General features: G+C 41.2%; 2 protein-coding genes across 2 annotated transcripts; both read right to left on the reverse strand.

Moving 5' to 3' along the window:
• Positions 1–334: 334 nt before the first annotated feature.
• LOC115984826 (putative disease resistance protein RGA4) lies at positions 335–9,351 on the reverse strand. The gene is made up of 3 exons (XM_031107824.1): positions 9,133–9,351; positions 2,130–3,173; positions 335–646 (listed from the first exon to the last, which is right to left on the reverse strand). The coding sequence occupies exons 1-3, from the start codon at positions 9,349–9,351 to the stop codon at positions 335–337; spliced, it is 1,575 nt and encodes a 524-aa protein (XP_030963684.1).
• Positions 9,352–15,133: 5,782 nt separating this feature from the next.
• LOC115984827 lies at positions 15,134–15,991 on the reverse strand. The gene is made up of 2 exons (XM_031107825.1): positions 15,713–15,991; positions 15,134–15,604 (listed from the first exon to the last, which is right to left on the reverse strand). The coding sequence occupies exons 1-2, from the start codon at positions 15,989–15,991 to the stop codon at positions 15,134–15,136; spliced, it is 750 nt and encodes a 249-aa protein (XP_030963685.1).
• Positions 15,992–16,885: the final 894 nt, after the last annotated feature.

The raw sequence follows: 16,885 nt of genomic DNA on the forward strand, positions 1-16,885 counted from the left end.
AAAAATTGGGATGAAAAGATAGATAAAGGCATACCTGAAGAAATCATTTTGTGATGGATTATATGAAAACAATCACGCGTGGGACATGAGCAATGATGGGTCAATCTGCACTTGTTTGCCTCTGGCATCTTATTCGTAAGAGGGGAGAACAAAAAAATATTTCCAAAGATTGTAAAGAGGTGAGATTTCGAATCTCTTGAGGAAGCAATGTCAAATTGGGACAACTCCAAATTCTAAGGAACTGTAGTGATTTGAGGTTGGCTATCCAAGGGAGAGAATCCAGTCCATCACAGCTTTCTATATCGAGTTTCTGGAGAGAAATGAGGTTCCACAGCTACTCCTTTGGAAGAGATTCTAAATGGTTAACATTCTTTAACCACAAAGATTGTAATCGAGAGAGAGGAAAGTAGCATGAAGAGGAGGAGGAAGAGGTTGATGTGGTTGCTGCACCCATTTTCGCTTTCATTTCCTTTCCCTGCTCCAATTCCTTCAAACTAGCTCCATCCAATGTTAGCTCTTCTTTGAGATATGGAAACAGGGGCATGCAAGTCAGGTTAGGGCATCCAAGAATCTTTAACTGGGAAAGACGATGAGGAAATGATGGAAGTAAGAGATGGTGTGGCTCATTAACATCATCATCATTGCTCTATTATGAGAGAAGATAAGGATAGAAAGAATGTTTTTTCTTGAAGAAGAAGGACCGCCCAACATGTCATTAACACTGTCTTCTAATATATATTCAAGTGCTTCCATGGTTTCAAGACTGAAAAACTTGAGAAAAGGGAGTTGATTTAATGGCGGGAGATGTTGTCGTATTTATTACCATATAATCTCAAATCACCAAGATTTGTAAGCAAAGAGAGCCAGGTTTAAATTGTCACACCCATGTAATATCTCAACTCCAATGCTTTAAGATTTGGATGTGGTTGGAGCCCTTCCAATGACATTTCATCATAACATTTGGTTCTTTCAGCCCACCTCAATATATCCCACTCTAATAACAGTCGCTAAATATGTTGTTTCTCCTTTAAATGTGCATCTTTACATTCCAACATGCTATCTTTTCCATGTCCCAGATTTTTCATTTCTAAGCTTCCTCCCAAATTACTAAACCTTCAATAGACTTGGTCCACCATTGGACTTGCCCCCTTTTTTCTTACACATACCACCAAAACTAGCCTTTAATCCCATGTTCACAACAGCCTGTGATAGTACTATCTCAAGAGAAGTAAGACATTCAATTTCAAGGGGCATATTAGTTAATTTGGAGCAATTTGTAATATCTAGATACTTGAGACTGACCAACATGTTAATGCCTTCTGGTAATTCTCTAAGAAACTGACAATTTTTTAGTATTAGTGTCTGCAAATTCAGCAGCTTAGTAATGGAATTTGGGAGAATTTCAATATTATTTTTGTAAAGATCAAGATATCGTAAATGCTTCAATTCCCCAATTGAACATGGCACTACACGTAGCCTTAAGCAACTCAAATCCAATGCATGCAAATACTTTAAATTTAAAACAAGTGCATCACAAGTGAAGTTATCCAAATCCCCCCCTACACTACCTGCAAGAATTGTTCATATCTTCATTTCTTTAGCAACAGGGATTGTAGGTTGCCTCGATGAATACACAAGATCAAAAAATACATGACGAACTTTTTCACCAATATATTCCTCACTCGAAGTTAACATGGTACTTTATGTTCTAGCCACAAGTGTTGCAAGATCATGCATGAGATCATGCATTTTGCAATATGCAATATTGCTCAAGTTATCTTTTTCTACATCTTGAAAAAAAGATCTCCAAAGTAATTCCATAAAGTACTCTCTCACAACATCCTTAGCTCAATGCTTTGGATTTGATAACTTAATAAAACCTTGCGTTGCCTAAAGATGAATTAATGTCTCTACATTAAATTTATAATCTTTTGGAAGAATCTACAATAAGCAAAACATTGCTTTAAGTATGCTGGCAGATGATCATAACTCAACTTAAGTGTTGATGAAATATAATTTTCTTCTTGTTGAGTGATTTTTGAGAGTTCATAATTTTTAGAGGATCTCCACTCATTTTTTGAAGCTTTGGTGCGTAGAAAGCTTGCTATCATCCTTATGGCAAGAGGTACCCCAACACACTTCTCGACAATCTCCTTTGCCAAACTTACAAAGGCTTCATTCTCTGGTAGTTGACCTTGCTCAAATGCCACTTCTACAAACAAACCCCAAGCCTTTTCTTCAGGTAGGCTTCTTAAAGCATACCATGAAGTTGCCCTTGTTGTCCTTGTTACCCTTTCCGAGCGTGTGGTCACCATTAGTCTACTTCCCCTTGCACCAACCATTAACAAATTTCTCAAGAGAAGCCATTTATTATTGTCCTCATTCCACAAATCATCCAAGACAAGCAAGTATTTTTTCCCATTTAGATTTTCTCGAAGCTGATTTTGCAACATCACAAGGCTTTCTACAAACTTCTCCTTTGTTAGTTGTTTTAAAATTTCTTTAACAATTAGTTTTACTTCAAAGATATCAGAAATACAAACCCAAAGTTTTAGCTCAAATTTGCTTTTGACACTTTCATCATTATATACTAGTTGAGCTAGTGTTGTCTTCCCCAATCCTCCAATACCAACTGTTGGAATTATAGAAATATTTTCTAAGACATTGCCATCAAAATGATGTTCTATGATTTCTTTCTTATCTTTCTCTCTCCCAAATATTTCTTCTTCCAATACAAAAGAATAAGTTTCCCTGTCCCTATTCATAACTTGTGGCTCAAGGGAACTTTGAATAAAGTGGAAATCCTCTTTGTCTTTTGCAATGGCATTTAGTCTCTCCCTAATTGCTTTTATTTCATTGGCCATCTTAGGACTTAAAGCAATAAGACTGTTTGAACTTGAAGAGAAAAGGCGTACCCTTTTTGTCATCACTTTGTGCCGCAAGACTTCAGTGAAGAAATCATCCAGCAAGTCATCTGCATCATGGAGGACATCTTTGAGCTTTCTGAGCCAGTCTTTGATTTGACGACTATGAGAACTCTGCTTTTCCTCATCTAAGATCACAGCTTGGATCGTGGAAAGTGTGTTTGTTAGATTTTCAATCTCAGTTTTGACACCAAAGGTCAGTTTTACCTCTTGGAGAATTAAGGAACCCAGCAGTTCCAAGGACTTTTCCTGCAAGGTGGAACAAAGCTCCTTCTGCCATTTTTTTCTTTTTCTTTCACAAATGTGGGTTGTTGTTGTGTCCAGCTTGGAACAGCCACATCAATATTTATAGTAAGCCTTGTGTAAAATATTGTAGACCACTTTCCTTGTAATTGTTAATGGTGACTGCTAACGCTAAGGATGGAATATAAATTTGGAATTTCCGTATACACGTGGGTGTGCATTTTTCTTTTTTCTTGCTTCTGCAAATACTAATTTATGCCATTATTTAAGACGTTATGGTTCTTCAAATTATTAGTTTGTTATTATATAATTTCATTGTATTGTTCAAAGTATTTTTTTCAATGACTCAACCCAAATAGGAGTATAGGATAACCCCCATACAAATACAGCACCACAAGGTCAGCTAAATACAACATTGACTTCTTTTTTTGCTGAATACAACATTGACTTTATATATTGATTAGGTATGCATTAATGTGTATATATAATTATATAGTCGTAAACAAGTTTCAATATAATTTTAAAAATACTTAATCAAAACTGCTTCCAATTAGAGTGTAGAAAAGCTGGATATGATTTTAATTCCAGTTCTATGGTTTATTTCTTGTGGCTAAGTAATGAATGGAAAGAAATAATGCTGAAATTTTAAGTTTGATAATGAGAAAGAAGGATAACTTGTGGTAGGAGGGTATTCAAAAGGGTAAAATCTAACCTGTTGTGTAGGTTGATACAAAATCCTCTGCACAATGTATTCCTTGGTTGATGAAAACTAAAATCATATACAATGTACAAACATTGTGTGAACATACACTGTTTCCACTCTGTTGACATAATATTTTGTTACAGAGTCATCTCTGTCTATACTCACATGCATTCAAAAACAAAATAAATGACATTCACATTCATATGCAATGCAGGGAAGGTGTGAATCAGGACTAGTTGCTCAATCAAGATAATTCGGATTACAGAGCCAGCTAACAATATGCTGCTTTTGTCCGCTAAACAATGTTAGTTTAAAATTACAAATGTTATATTCTTCTTCAGTACATTAAAGAAATGAAATGAAAGAGCATTAAAAAAATATAAATAAATAAAAGGAAAAAGAAGCTTGCCAATTCTCTCCTTTCTCTTCATTTTTATTTTTTAATGCCGCCCAGCAATTTCATGGAGCAAGTTGTCCTGCACACTCTCACACCCACCAGAAAGATGTAGAATAATGAAAGGTCTTTCAAGATTCAAGTTAAATATTGTTACTGGTTTTTTATTTATTTATTAATTTAGGTGTTTTAGATAATTTAATGGAGAAATATCAAGTTACAATTTTGTACTAGGTTATTTGTTTTTTTATTAATGCAAAATATCTTGATGGACATGTGTCTGTCATGAAAATGGGTTAGCCAGTTGTATTTTATGGATTTAGTAAATTAGAAATACAAAAATATTTAAGCTAAATTACAAAGTACATTGATCTGTTTTCAATTTTGTTTTGAAAGTTTGGTCCATCTCAAATTACTAGGAAAAGTGCAATTCAGTTGAAAAGATTGTCACATATATAGTTTCAATTCAAGAAAAATAATAGTTCAGTAAAATCAAATAAATTTTCCTTTCAATGTGATGTAGAAGGTGTTTGGTTTTCTAAAATTGTTCTCATCAAAATTCTGCTTCTTCTTTTTTTTCTTCAAACATAACAATGAATTATAAAAACAACAAAGAGATAAAAGAATGATGCACCAAATTCAGGATTTTGAGAACACAAAAAAGAACCCGGAAAAATCAAACCTAATAAATCAAATTTGAAAATTTTTCTAAAAGCAACTAGAGGTACAGTTCAGTTTTTTTTTTTTTTTTTTTCCTTTCTTATTTTCTCTCCCTTCTATTGGGTATGCTTGAGCGGGAAAATCACACAGACTGAATTACCCAATGGGGATCTGACACGTCATGAATTTTACCAACAAAATTATCTCCGTTACGGAGAGAAATGGTGACTAACGGAAGACCTCTTGTATTTTTTAGGGTTTGGGCTTGAAGTTGAAGAAGGCCTGGTGAGGGTGCTGAAATAGAGCAGGCCCACTCCACTATTGTGTGTAAAGCAGTGGGGCCCAATGGGTTTGGTAACTTTGGTGTCATTTTGTTCTTGCTGTGACCCAACCGCTATTTGAGGATTTTTTTTTTTTTTTTTTTAAGTAACTTCAACTTGATATGATTATTAATTATAAAATAGATAATTAAAAAATTAATGATATTTTCAAATTATTATTTATCTTGACTAGAGTATTATTATTGAGTTACACGTTCTAAGAGAAATCAAGGTTCAAATTTTCCCTCACCTATTGTTATGACTATAAAATTATAATAAAAAAGTAAATTATATACTTTAAAATTTAAATCATACATGAAGAATTTGAGTTAAATTCTATTTTATTTTTACATAAGATAATAATGGACATAGCTATTAAAACTTCTTCCAATGATGCCAAATGCATATACACCCACTAACACTACATTCTCTATTTTAAATTTTATCTTTTCAACAAAATATTTTGAATATTAGTGCCTAACTAATAAATTCAGTTACAAAACTTTTTCACAATTTGTTGAAGTGGTGGATTGTACATAATGGAAATAAAATTGATACTTGCAATTTACAACTTCAATAAACTGTAGAAAAAGTTAAATTCAGTTACAAAACGTTTTCACAATTTGTTGAAGTGGTGGATTGTACATAATGGAAATAAAATTGATACTTGCAATTTACAACTTCAATAAACTGTAGAAAAAGTTGAGGAAAAAGTTGTATCCATAGCAAAGTTGGAATCTACACATTTATATGATTTAGATTTGATTTCAATCACTTTTTTAAAAAAAGATAAATAATATTCTTCATGCTGATGATTTATAAGTTAAATGCTATATATACACACGCACATATATAAATATATATATATATATATATATATGTTTCATACATAGAATAAACTCCGATGGTTAATTACATAAAAAAAAATTCACGAGTTTCCTTCATTATTTATTACTTATTATGTTTTCTCAATAACAAACTGTTTATATTTTCCAGCAATTCTATGGAGCAAGTTGTCTCACACATGCACACCCCAGAAAGATGTAGAATAAGAGAGATATTTCAAGATTGAAGTTAAATATTGTTACTGGTTTTTATTAATTTAGGTGTTTTAGATAATAATGTCCCCCCCCCCCCCCCCCCCCCCTTCTTTCAATTAAAACTTGTGCATGTTTATTCTTTTTTTCAACCTTTATTTTCATTTTATCTGTTTGGAATCTCTCTAAAAATAATGATAAAATAGAAAATATTTTATTTTCCTTTTTAAATGTGACATAAAATAAAATAGTCTATTAGTTATGATATAAATTAAAAAATACCTATAGAAAATTAATTAAAAGAAAAACAAAAATAAATAGAAAACACTTCAAATTAGAAGAGGGGTGTTCCTGCTGCCTGATGCCTTTAATTAATGCTGTAAGGACACGATTTGTAACGACCCAAGACGATACCGGGTTCGCACGTAAATAGGCCCAAACAATATAATTTGTAGAACGTGGGTGTTAAGAACTAGGTTAACTTTTTTAGAAAGGAAAGATTCACCCTCACATATATGGAAGGCTCAGAGCTGGTGCAACGATCGTTTTTGTTTTTAGTAATCGATGCAGTTCTACTGTTTCTCTTTTGTTCTCCTCTCTCAGTCTGTGCTTTTTTTTTCTTTTTTTTACGTCCCGATCCTTCTTACATGTTCTTCTTTCAGTTTATATACCATCTTCTGTGTTCCATCCTCACCGCACACATGTAGGTTGGGTTCTGGGGATTTCCTTTTGTCCCATCTAGCACCTCCTAGAACTTCCTATGGGCAGCTGTAAGGCTGCCTTCTTACTGTTCAAGTATCACCTCCACATTAATGCGACCAGAGAGTTGGTTGAGAGGTAATCAATGCGGAGGCAGTTGTAGTTATAGATATTTGTTTGCCTCTTCTTTTTTACCCTTGGTTTGTTATCCCTTCTTCAGTGGTGACATAATTCCGAGATCCGGTTGTAACCAGACCGCGTCCTGATCGTCCTTGGATGCGTACTGCCGAGGAGTGTATTGTCCTCGGACGAATATGGAACTCGGCCTTCGTGATATTGACTTCCACCCCCCTCCGGTAATTGCCTTATGGCCTGACCTGACCTCCTCGGACGAATATGCATCCTCGGATGGGCCACAGGCCCAACGATCCTGACCTTAATGGGCCTGTTGATCGATTGGCCCCCACAATAGCCCCTCAAAATCCTACTTTTCGACTCCTCGGGAGAGAAGGTGGATTTTGACGTCATAAGCCCGTAATTATGCGGGTTTTTGGGGCATGCCTCTGACACTTCAGCATCCCGATTTTAGCGGCATTAAATTTTGGCAACGCCCTTGTCTCCCACGTTCAACGGTAGGATTTAAATCATCCGGCAGAAGGCCTTCCTCGTTTTATGAGCGGGAACTTTACCGCTCATAATCCTCACATGACCATAAAGGTGTTCTCAAATTAGCCCTGTACTTTACCTTCGATGATTACGTGGTTCCTGAGTTCATACACTGAACCTGCCTTTCTCTATTTTCGTTACTTTCCTGGTGACTACAAATAATCGTGCTCCGTCCGAGGTCCTTCCTTTTGAACCTATAAGTCTTCTCAAAGTTTTTACCATTTTTATTTCAAACCTAGCAGTTTTTTTTTCTGCTAAGTCTTTTAGATAAATGGGGAAACAAAAGAATCCATTTCAATGTCTCGTTGAGTCCGAGGAAGGTATTAGAAACTTTCGCTCTAAGTACAAAATCCCCTCAACGGTGGGGATGAGGTACGTAGCTCAAGGGGAATGGGCTGATGCCAGACAAACCGGGGAAGTAGTTGTTCCCATGATTGCTTTTATAGAGGGCGGGATGACTCTCCCCATGGGTAGTATCACTAGGAATTACCTTAGCTTCTTTAGGCTATCCCCCACCCAATGTGCTCCAAACATGTTTAGGGTCCTGGGAAGCATAGACGCTTTGAATAAGAGAATGGATCTAAAGTTAACCCATCATGATGTGAATTGGGTGTACAATCTTCATCATTTAGCCGGGCAGGTGTATTATCTCAAGTCGAGATATCCTGAGGTAAGGTTGATTCAGTGCCTTCCCACTTCAAACAAGAACCTAATGGAGGATTTCCTTATTCTCTCCGGGGAATGGCACGATGGCCTGCCTTGTCCGACGGTGGAGGGAATACCAGGTGGGCGCATAGCCATAGATCTATATAATATTTAGTTTGAGAACACATTTCGTTTACTTTTTTCTTTTTGATCATTTCTGCCTTCCATAATTTTCATTCTCGACTCAACGGTTTTGCAGATAGACGCTACACAAAGCCCAATCTCAGGTTAGTCAATAAGGCGAGCCTGGATAGGTTATTGAGAGCCAAAATATACGTGAACGAGGCTGACGGTCAGCTCCGGGCCGCACACTTAATCCTCGGCTATACCCTCTCCTCTTTTGCTTTTCAAGCACCGAAGTGCGTGATTAGAGCCTGCGACCCTCGGCTTCACCGTATCAGTGTTGCCTACTAGGGGTTCGTTGTTCCTGAGGGTATTCCGCTTCCCCAATACACACCTCGCACAGAGCCTCTCTTCCTAGCCAGTGTCTCAGCAGGAACCTCATCATCCCTACCTACCCTCAGGGAAAAGGAAATAAAAAGGAGAAAAGGAAAGGAGAAAAGCGAGGAAAAGGTTGTAGTAGCATCTGAATCCTCGAACGATTTCGGAATTTTTGATCAACCCACCAACTCCGAGGAAGATCCCGACGAGATGGGGATACAAAGAAAACCTCAGAAAAGCTTGCTGGAGCTGATGGAAGGTCAGCCGGGAAAGAGTGCGCCCGCAAAATCAGTACCATCCCAGGCTTCCTCTCTTCCGGCTAGGTCTCCCCCTCCTGCACCTCGCCAACCTCCTCAGCCATCCCCCCAACAAGCGCTTCCCAATGCAGCCGAGCAGAAAAGATGCCGGGAACAGAAGGGTAAGGAGGTGACAGATGCGAGCAAGTCTCGCCCAACTCGGGAAGAGGATGCCCAACGAGCTGCAAAGCAGCAAAAAACCAAGTACCAGGCCGCACGGGGCCAAGAGAAACCTGATTCCCAACATCCTGAACCACAAGCATGGTTGCCAGCACCTATGCACGGTGGGGAGCCCCTGCGAGATGATGCATCTATAAGGGACTTTAACGGCGGCATTGGGTGTCACGTAGCCTCGGCTGTAGAGGAAGCCTTATTGCTCCTAAAAGACATGGCCGAATTAAAAAATATGAGGAAGAATGAACTTGTTCTTGACAACAAACGATATTTGGGCATGGTAAGGAGCTAACTCCTATCTTTCTCATTCCGTGGTTGTATTCAACAATAGGCACTTTTCATTGACTATAGCATTAACCTTTTTCCTGCAGATCATCCAGAACACTTTCAAGCTAGATGAGATGCTCAACGCCTGCTCCAATCAGTTAGATGATGAAAGAAAAAGGCGGGTAACGGCTGTACAGGCCTTGTCCAAATTTGAACAGGACTTGGCCGATGCCCAGAAAAAGTTACAGACCGAAGAGCAAGCTCGCAAGAGCGCTGAATCGGCATTAGAAGGCTATCAAAAGTAGGCCGAGACCTAGGGGAAACTTTTACGAGAGGCAAATGCCGAGCTAAAGAAGACTCTAGAGCAAGTCCTAGTTCTCAGGAAGCACCTGGAGGAAACCCAAAGGTTAAGGGAGCGGGCTAAAAAGTCCCAGGAGCAAGCCGAGAAGGCAAAAATCTGTGCCGAGCAGGCGATGAACGAAGCTGAGCAAAGAGGCTACGAGATTGGCATAGCCAAAACTGAGAAGACTTTGAGAGCCGAGGTACCGGAGGTATGCCGTATCTACTACGCAAGGACTTGGAGTGAGGCTCTTACCCGTGCTGGGGTTGAAGCCTCATCTGAGTTACGTAAGCCCGAGAACATATTCTACCCCGAGGCGATCCGCCCCTCAGCTCTTCTATCCGATCAGGCTGATGCTCCCTCTTCAATTATTAACCTCGACGAGGAGGTTCCGCCTCACAGTCTTCTTCCCCATGGCCAGCCGGAATTAGCTAAAAAGGGACTTGCCCCTCCAGGAGTTTCCCCAAACAAAACCACCACCACTTCGGAGGCAGAGACAGCCTCCCAAGGTTTTCAACAGGATTTGGTCTCCATAGTCTTACCAACTGGGGGCGCTACCCAAACCAAAGAGGGAATCGCTAATCCAGAGGCCGACATACCCACCAGCCAGACCCCGAAGATCCAATTGAAATTGAAAAAGTAGAACTTGTCTTGTAGCTTAACTAAACATTTTATAGGGAACTTCTTCGTTCATTTTCTTACCGCTTTTACTACTTTAGTTTATTTTTGTACTCGCCCACATTGTTATTATAATATTGATAGGTTCATTTCGACTACTTTTTGCTTGGACAGGGCAATTCTATTCATACATATCGTTAACTGACAGTTAGCAATAAGCAATAAGCATTAATACAACAGGGTTTTAGGGAGACGTTTTAGATATGCACGCATCTTTTCCAATCAATCGCGATTCTTTGTGAAAGTTCGTAAACAAAATAAAATCATGCCTTCCGCACCTTAATTGTATGCCAACTTGCGTCCAAAGATCTCTCTTTGATTCCCCAATGAGTATTACTGGGTATTATTTCCCGTTAAGTTTGGGATTAGAAGATCTATCACAACTCAGTTACTGCTCAACACCTCAATATACAACGTAGGACGTTAATTTCTACCAAGCTTGTGGCCCGAGGACCTGATACAACTTGGCTTCTGTTTAACATTTCAATATACAATATAGGACGTTAATTTCCACCAAGCTTGTGGTCCGAGGACCTGACTTAACTTGGTTTCTATTTAACATTTCAATATATAACATAGGACGTTAATTTCCACCAAGCTTGTGGTCCGAGGACCTGACTTAACTTGGTTTCTGTTTAACATTTCAACATATAACATAGGACGTTAATTTCCACCAAGCTTGTAGTCCGAGGACCTGACTTAACTTGGTTTCTGTTTAACATTTCAATATATAACATAGGACGTTAATTTCCACCAAGCTTGTGGTCCGAGGACCTGACTTGGTTTCTGTTTAACATTTCAACATATAACATAGGACGTTAATTTCCACCAAGCTTGTAGTCCGAGGACCTGACTTAACTTGGTTTCTGTTTAACATTTCAATATATAACATAGGACGTTAATTTCCACCAAGCTTGTGGTCCGAGGACCTGACTTGGTTTCTGTTTAACATTTCAACATATAACATAGGACGTTAATTTCCACCAAGCTTGTAGTCCGAGGACCTGACTTAACTTGGTTTCTGTTTAACATTTCAATATATAACATAGGACGTTAATTTCCACCAAGCTTGTGGTCCGAGGACCTGACTTGGTTTCTGTTTAACATTTCAACATATAACATAGGACGTTAATTTCCACCAAGCTTGTGGTCCGAGGACCTGACTTAACTTGGTTTCTGTTTAACATTTCAATATATAACCTGGGACGTAGGATCACAAGATGTATAGTTGACATAAATTAAAAAGAGATATTTGAATTGACGCACTTTTATTAATAATAATACCTCTTAAGATTATTTATATTCCAAGGATGAAGTACAGCTTTTTCATCTAGATCTTCCAGATAATAAGCTCCTATTCCCGCTATAGAAGTGATCCGATATGGCCCTTCCCAATTAGGTCTCAGTTTTCCCCAATTTGGATTCTTGGTGGCCCCTAGAACTTTCCCTAGCACCAGATCTCCTACGGCTAATGGTCTCATCTTCACATTGCTATCATAGCCCTGCTTGAGTTTATGTTGGTAGTAAGCTAGTTGAACCATCGCATTTTCCCTTCGTTCTTCGATCAGGTCCAAACTTTTTCCCAACATCGCATCATTACTATCCGAGGAGAATATACTGGACCTTAACGTTGGGAATCCAGTTCCTAGGGGAATGACGGCCTCGGCCCCATAAGTCATGGAGAAGGGGGTTTCTCCTATTGAACGTCAGGGTGTCGTCCGATACGTCCAAAGCACATGTGGCAATTCCTCCACTCACTTTCCTTTCGCATCATCCAGTCTCCTCTTAAGCCCATTAACTATTACTTTGTTAACCGCTTCAGCCTGCCCATTGCCTTGTGGATAAGCCGGAGTGGAATATCTGTTCCTTATGCCTAGTTCGGAACAATATTCCCTAAAGGCATTGCTATCAAATTGGAGTCCATTATCTGAGACAAGAGTGCGGGGAATTCCGAACCGCGTAACAATGTTCTTCCAAACAAACTTCTTCATATCTACATCTCTGATGTTCGCCAAGGGCTCGGCTTCGACCCATTTAGTGAAGTAGTCTGTGCTGACCAGCAAGTACTTCTTGTTTCCTATGGCCTTGGGAAAAGGGCCGACAATGTCCAGCCCCCATTGGGCAAATGGACAAGGGCTAGAGAGAAGGTTAAGGACTCCTCCCGGTTGACGGATATTCGGAGCATATCTTTGACATTGATCGCACTTCTTAACGTACTCCTGCGCTTCCTTCCGCATATTCGGCCCCCAATATCCTTGAGTGAGGGCCCGACATGATAGAGACCTCCCTCCTGTGTGACTTCCACAAATGCCTTCATGCAATTCTTCCAAGATTGACTCTGCTCTCTCAGGAGGCACACAGAGCAGATATGGCCCAGAGAAGGACCGTTTGTACAACTTTTTATCTTCAGATAACCAGTACCGAGGAGCCCTCCTTTGTATCTTCTCAACTTCCACCTTATCTTCGGGTAATATGTCACCTTCAAGAAATTTCACTATGGGATCCATCCAATTCGGAGACAGACTGGTTTGATTGATCTGGCAAACCTCCTTCTCTGGTGAGGTAGGGGTACACAAGTCTTCAACTATAATCACCCGAGGAAAATTTCGCACCGAGGAGGTGGCAAGGGTTGCCAAGGAGTCAGCGTGTGTATTCTCACCTCGAGGAATATGCAATAACTCGAAAGAGTCAAACTTCGTTTGTATATGCCTAACCCGGTCCAGATACCCCTGCATCCTTGGGTCCCGGGCCTCTAGCTCTCCTCTCACCTGGCCGACTACCAACCTCGAGTCCGAGAATAATTTTACTGCCTTCCCCCCCATTTTTCAGACCATACTCATTCCTACTATCAAAGCTTCGTATTCGGATTCGTTGTTAGTAGCCGAGAACCCTAATCTTAACGATTTTTCGATAATGACCTCCTCGGGGGATATCAACACCAATCCCAATCCTGCTCCCCTTTGGTTTGCTGCCCCATCCATGTACACCCTCTAGAAGGGCCCGCCTCGTGTGGATATTAGGCCAACCGATTTTTCATCCATGTGACCTTGATTCACATCAACTTCTTCTGGGCATTCGGCGAACTCAGTCACCAAATCGGCAAGGACTTGACCCTTCATAGAGGTGCGAGGCATGTATTTGATATCAAAAGCACCCAAGATCATACCCCACTTAGTGATTCTTCCGGTGTAGTCAGCACTTCTGAGTACGGACTTAAGAGGCAGTTGGGTTAAGATAACCATGGTGTGCGCCTGAAAGTAGTGCGGAAGTTTGCGTGTTGCATGGACCACCGCTAATATGGCCTTTTCTAATGACAAATATCTCACCTCGGCCTCATGGAGGGACTTACTAACATAGTAAACTGGCCTTTGGACGTCGTTGTCTTCTCGTATCAAGATGAAGCTAACTGCGTGAGGAGCCACCGCCAGATAAGCAAACAACACCTCATCCACCTGCGGACTAGACATGATAGGTGGCCTGGACAGGTATTCTTTCAGCTGCTGGAACGCCACCGCACACTCCGCGGTCCATTCAAATCCTCGCCACTTATGTAATAAGCGGAAAAAAGGACGACACCTTTCAGCCGACCTGGAGATGAACCGATTCAACGCAGCAGTCATCCCAGTCAACTTCTGCACCTCTTTTGGATTCCGAGGTGCTTGCAAATCGTTAATGGCCCTAATCTGGTCTGGGTTCACCTCAATTCCTCTATGGGTCACCATGTACCCCAAGAACTTCCCGGAACCTACTCCAAAAGAACACTTTGAAGCATTCAAGCGTAACTTATGCTGTCTTAATATCCCGAAAATACTCGTAAGGTCTTCCACATGTTCGGACGCCACCTTACTTTTCACAACCATATCATCGATATAAACTTCAATGTTTCTTCCCAGTTGCGGCTCAAACATCTTTGTCAGCATGCGTTGGTAGGTAGCCCCAGCGTTTTTCAAGCCGAAGGGCATTACCTTGTAATGGTAGTTCCCAATCGGGGTTACAAAAGCAGTCTTTTCCTGATCGTCAACGGCCAGCGGTATTTGGTGATACCCTTGAAAGACATCCAAAAAACTCATCCTAGGGTGGCCCACGGTCGCATCCACCAACTGATCGATCTTCGGCATGGGAAATGGATCCTTGGGGCAAGCCTTATTGAGATCCGTAAAGTCGACGCACACTCGCCATTTTCCCGTCTTCTTTTTTACTACCACCATATTGGCTAACCATTGAGGATAAAAGACCTCCTTGATAGCCCCAGCCTGTTTGAGCTTGGCAACTTCACTTCTAACCGCCTCGGCGTGTTCCTTCGATGGTCGCCGAGGAGGTTGCCTCCTAGGCGTAACAGCGGGATTCATGTTAAGTCGATGACAAATAAAATTCGGGTCCACCCCTGGGGCTTCATACGGGTCCCATGCGAAAACGTCCACATTGGCTCGGAGGAATTACAGCAAACTCGCCTTCTCTTGCAAAGGCAATTTAGCTCCTATCTAAAATAATTTTTCTGGATCACCAGCAACAACTACCTTCTCCAGATCTTCACACTCTACCCCATTGGCCGATACATCTGCGCCTGATACTGGGGACTTTAATTGCTACAACTCATTGTCAGCCGTAGCCGAGGTCTCTGCTTCCGGTCGATGCTGTATAGCCGCTACTAGACATTGTCGAGCAGCCGCCTGATCGCCTACTATTTCCAACACTTGGTCTCCGGATGGGTACTTCACTTTTTGATGCAGAGTAGACGAGACCGCTTTGAGGGTGTGAAGCCAAGGTCTGCCCATAATGGCTGTGTACGGGGAAAAAACATCCACGACAATAAAGTCCACCTCCACCATGTCCGTACCTGCTTGTACAGGCAGTCTAATTAGTCCTTTGGGAGTGACCAACCTTCCCTCAAAACTTACCAGAGGAGAGTTGTAGGTTGTTAAGTTCTCGGGCTTCAAACCCAGCCCCTTGTACAAGTCCGGATACATTACATCCACAGCGCTACCCTGATCGACCATCACTCTTCTGACATCATACCCACCAATCCTCAACGTTACCACCAAAGCATCCTCATGGGGCTATATGGTCCCAACCATGTCCTCATCCGAAAAGCCTAGAACCAAGGGGATACGCACCCTGGCTCTCTTTGATGCTTGAGAATGATCCTCGGCCGAGGACCGAAATACCGACAACACCCTAGAGGGGCAAGACCCAGTCCTTCCAGGGGCCGCAAAGATAACATTAATCGTACCCAGAGGGGGTCTTGATGAAGCGTCCCCATGCGCCTCTGAACCTGCCTGGCTCGCCCTTCCACTAGAGTGATGCAAGAGTTGCTTCAATTTCCCCTCTTGGACCAACTGCTCCAAGTGATCCCATAAATTCCTGCAGTTATCTGTCGTGTGTCCATGATCCTGATGATAATGACAGTACAAGTTTGGGTTGCGCTTCCTAGGCTCTCCCGCCATCTTGTTAGGCCATTTGAAGAATAGTTCGTTCTTTATCTTCTCCAAAACTTGCTGCACTGGCTCTCTAAATACTGCATTAACCACCTGGGCGTCCGCCGAACCCGATTGCCCGACAAAATCCCTCAGGGGTCGGTTGTTATTATAACGGTCTGACCTAAAGTCTCTCCTCTCCGGAGGGATCACCTTGGCCTTCCCTCTTCCCTGAAGTTAATCCTCCTCTACTCTCCTGTACTTATCTATCCTGTCCATCAGTTGGTGCACACTGGTAACAGGTTTACCCCTCAGGGATTTCCTCAAATCGTGATCAGCTGGGAAGCCGACTTTGAAAGTGGTTATAGCCACATCATCATTCTTTCCCTCTATTTCATTAAACATTTCCCAGTAACTGTCTGAGTAATTCTTGAGAGTCTCGCCCTCTCGCATGGACAAAGCCAACAAAGATCCCAAAGGCTGAGGAGTCCTGCTGCAAGTGATAAATCGAGCTCCAAAAGCCCGAGTCAGTGTTTTGAAGGATCCCACAGAATTGGCCCTTAAGCCATTGAACCACCTCATCGCCATCGGACCCAAACTCGATGGGAAAACTTTACACATCAAAGTATCGTCCTTAGAGTAAATAGCCATCTTCTAGCTGTAATAGCTTACATGCTCCACCGGGTCCGAATGGCCATCGTACAGAGAGAACGTTGGTTGATTGAATCGCCGAGGATGGATGGCATCGTCTATGCTTTTCGTAAAAGGCGACTTGGAAATTTGACTCAAAGCCTTGTTCATGGCCTCGTTACCCAAGCCCCTGCTAGGTGAACCTCTACGCCTACGTCGATGGCGACGCTCCTCCTCGTAGGAGAAAGTCTCGCTTGGCGGAGTCCCCGACCTCCGCCTATAACTAGCCCCATC

Source organism: Quercus lobata, chromosome 4 (genome assembly GCF_001633185.2).
Source record: "Quercus lobata isolate SW786 chromosome 4, ValleyOak3.0 Primary Assembly, whole genome shotgun sequence".
NCBI lineage: Eukaryota > Viridiplantae > Streptophyta > Magnoliopsida > Fagales > Fagaceae > Quercus > Quercus lobata.